The sequence below is a fragment of the Oculina patagonica genome, chromosome 4 (assembly GCF_052425735.1).
Source record: "Oculina patagonica isolate OP01 chromosome 4, crgOcupat, whole genome shotgun sequence".
Classification (NCBI taxonomy): domain Eukaryota; kingdom Metazoa; phylum Cnidaria; class Anthozoa; order Scleractinia; family Oculinidae; genus Oculina; species Oculina patagonica.
In genome coordinates this window covers 47626007-47629644 of record NC_135761.1, presented here as the reverse complement: position 1 = coordinate 47629644, position 3638 = coordinate 47626007, and the positions used below count along the sequence as shown (strand labels likewise).

The 3638-nt window shown below is 39.9% G+C and overlaps 1 protein-coding gene across 1 annotated transcript; it reads right to left on the bottom strand.

Annotated features, from left to right (window-relative positions):
* Positions 1-977: 977 nt before the first annotated feature.
* Positions 978-3179, bottom strand: LOC144648535 (EGF-like repeat and discoidin I-like domain-containing protein 3). Its single transcript, XM_078508063.1, has 3 exons — positions 3174-3179; positions 2280-2427; positions 978-1312 (listed from the first exon to the last, which is right to left on the bottom strand). The coding sequence occupies exons 1-3, from the start codon at positions 3177-3179 to the stop codon at positions 978-980; spliced, it is 489 nt and encodes a 162-aa protein (XP_078364189.1).
* Between the last annotated feature and the right edge of the window lie 459 nt (positions 3180-3638).

Here is a 3638-nt window from a genome sequence, read left to right as displayed (position 1 = left end):
CATCCTCATTGGGTGACCAGTTACTGGTTGTCTTACAGCATAACTGGTTCTTTTTGGGTTAAGTACACGGTGCGCGGTAAAAAGAAGGTAATCACAATTTTAACTTTGGTTAATCACCTGTGGCTCATTCTCGACCTCTTTTAGTGTATTCTTAATTGACCCTTAATTTCTTTTGTATTGTTTTATGAATTATTAATGAGTTTTTAGTTTATACAAATATTTAATTGATCGAAATTAGGTCGCATTTTCCCGCACCAGATGTATTTAAACTGACTTATCGTAAAAGTGATATATTTGCTTGCAAGTCAGGTCAAGCAAAACGAAGGACTGGCAACCATGTTCCAAAATGAATAGCGAAGATAGAGAAAACTTCTTCAAAAATCTTTGAAAATCGGCCTCTTTTGCATATTGTACTAATATTATACTGCACACTCCATATTTACCTTCCTGGCAGCCATATACCTCTCCTCTCATGCATATATGACTTAACCAAGTCTTGGGGTGGAATCTAAGGTACTTGGCTTGAATTGGCGAATGAAGAGAATGGTAAACCGGGGTGTTGCGGTCGATGTTACCTCCAAACACCTGATAAATTGCATTGATAACACTTTAATCAAATTTATTTAAAGTAAATACAGTCCTAAGCCCATGTCCTTATTTCCTTTTTAAAACGAATCCACTGTAAAACTAACAATTAAAACTCTTGCTTCATTAGGTTGTTTATTATTATTATTGTTTGGTCAATAAGTTTTATAGGCAAAATGAAACTTCTGTGGTATCATGTAAAGCGAGCTTTTTGTCCCCTTCACGGCTGCTGCATGGTGTGGCCTAAACTGGAGGAAAAAGAGAAACTTAGATAGCCAGAAGGGAGGGAAATTGTAAAAAAACAAACTAAAGAAATGGCACTATTTAATAAAGAGTGAAATCTTCACACTTCCTCGACATTAAATTAAATTGATGTAAAATTAGGTAGCTTTTCATACCTTAATATGACCATCAACTAGTCTGTACCAAGCCCAATGCGATCCATCCACGCTGTAGGACAAGCTGTAGCTTGTCACCTTGTAGTCATTGTCATACCTTCCCTGAGTTGCCACTTTGCTCACTGTGGTTTCCCGCCCAAAGTAAACTTGAAGCCATTGATTACCATTGTTAGTGCGCGTGCACCAGGCCCCGACCTTTTTTCCGATGGCGATTGTGTTCAGGCGTGATAACTGAGGAATGTGATTGACGTCATAATACGTCGATGCTGATATTGCATTGTCAGGAAGGTGGCCGCTCTCCATCCCCAGCGGAAGAAAACAACTGCGTCCTGTAAAAGAAAAGGAATTATCATTTACCGTTTAGATCATATTTCTTTTGGTTTGCGTATTCTTGTTGAAACATATATCTGACTCTCAAGTATGGTAGTTAAACGCGTCCAACGAGTAGCGCGAACTTCTCCGCGTTTTGCGTCACATCCCAGATACTTTTTTTGACTAAATTTTAACTGTTAATAATTCCCGGCGATTAGCCATCAGGATTAAGTTAAATACTTTGGTTAAATACTTTGTTTATGTTTTTGTCAGTGCGGTTTTCTGTTCATGCCTATTTTGCTCCTTTATTTTGTTTTTGATGTAACCTTTGTTTGTTGTTATGACTTCCCTCTGTTAGCTTTCACCGTTCGTGTAAACACTGAGGAATTAAATTGTGTTCTGTCGGCTGAAGCTTACAACGATACAATGACCCTAGTTTTGTCTGATGTGAATCACTTTTATAAAAGTCTTTTCCCCGTACGCGTTCTAGAAAGTTGATGTGTAAATTCCATTTATCCTAATTTGTTTATGTCTTAAACCAAACTATCAATTCTTTATTTGAAATGAAAATACCAGTGATAATGATACGGGGCTGTCACTTTGTGAGTTTTCTAGTGTCTCTCTTAGAAGGAATAATACGTGACACTTTATAGAACGAGCTACAGTAATTTGAATTCCAACAGATTCTCGCAATGCAAAATTATAATATCAGGCTTCTTATGTCAAAAATGCAAGCTGCAGTTTAGTAACAGTCACTTCACGCACAATTTGTCAGCTACTTTTAGTCGCGTAAATTTGTTGACAAAACTGTTTGGAAAATTCCTGAAAGACCACCTTGCGAAAGGTCATCGCTTTTGCATGCATTGCGTGCTATTTATATCAGATAGCTGACTCAAATTCAATTGCCAATACAATTTTTATTCGTTAGTTGGAACTTCTTTGTCCTGAAAGGATCGGGAAAAGGAAAGATGTCAATTACTTCACCTTCTTTGCATCCATAAACCTCTACTCGCATCGAGATGTGACCAGCCCAAGCTTTAGGATGGAAACGAACACTCCTTGCAAAAACCCGCGTGTCTGGAGTAAAGAAATGTTCAACGACTGTTGCCTTATCGCTGTTGCCAAGGAAAGTCTGCGGAATAAATCAATCAATCGTTCTTAAGTCAACCAAACAAATTAGTCAGTCAGTCAGTCATTTAATCAACCAGTCGGTCGGCCAGCTAACCAACCAACCAACCAACCAGCCAACCAGCCAGCCAACCAGCCAGCCAGCCAGCCAGTGAGTTAGTCAGTCTGTCAGTTTTGTCCGTTCGTGCCTCAGGCAGCCTTTGAGTAGGTCGATCAGTCAGTCAGTCAGTCAGTCAGTCAGTCGGTCAGTCGGTCAGTCGGTCAGTCGGTCAGTCGGTCAGTCTTTCAGTCAGTCAGTCAGTCAGTCAGTCAGTCAGTCGGTCGGTCAGTCAGACAGCCAGCCAGTCAGACAGTCAGTCAGTCCGTTAAACAGTTTGTCATTCAGTGCTGCCTTTGGTTGTATATTAACATTAATCCTCAACCCTCAGAATTCCCTGCAAAGTCACTCCACAGATTACTAAAAAGTCTACAATATCGGTCCCTTAACCTTATCAAATCCACTTTGACATAAAAGTAAAAAGGAAAATAAAAGTTGTAATTGCCATAAAAAATAAAAATAAGAATAAAGATAACCAGGTGATCTGGCCGTCTAAAATTAGCCAATCAGAGCCGGGGAGAAAATTTTTTTAAAGCCGCACAGAATTCCTTGCGCGCTTCGGCCGAGACCACGGCACTTGACAATGTGATTCGGGTTTGGGAGTTTATTTGAAGAGAAATTCTTCTTCAATAACAGAAGATGTAGTAACTTACCGTCATTCGATGCAAAAGACGAAGCAGAAGGTCGACTGGCCTTTTTAATCGCAGGTGGAATGGCGCTTCAACCTTTCTTGCAGCTGCTTGCAGAAAGTGCTTGAATTTATATAACTCGACAATGTGCATATTTTTGTTCCACACGGCTTTCGGATTTCGTGGAAGGCCGTCAAGAAGATTCAGGGAAGCAAGTTGTACCGCTCTAAACCAGTAAATGTTGGATCTTTGAGGATAGGGTAATTTTCCTATCCGAAACCCGTGTGCGGACAGCCGCCACGGCGCAAAATTATTTTGCAGCGTCGGACTTACGAACACATGAAAGTATTGCTCTTCAAGATCGGAATAGCCGCTCACAAACCGTTGTAAATGTAAAAGGACAAAACAGAAGTGGAATTAAAGGCCTCGATGTTCTTCAAAAGGCGAGTATTTATTTCGTTCTTGACAAAATCGAAATGAGTTTTATCG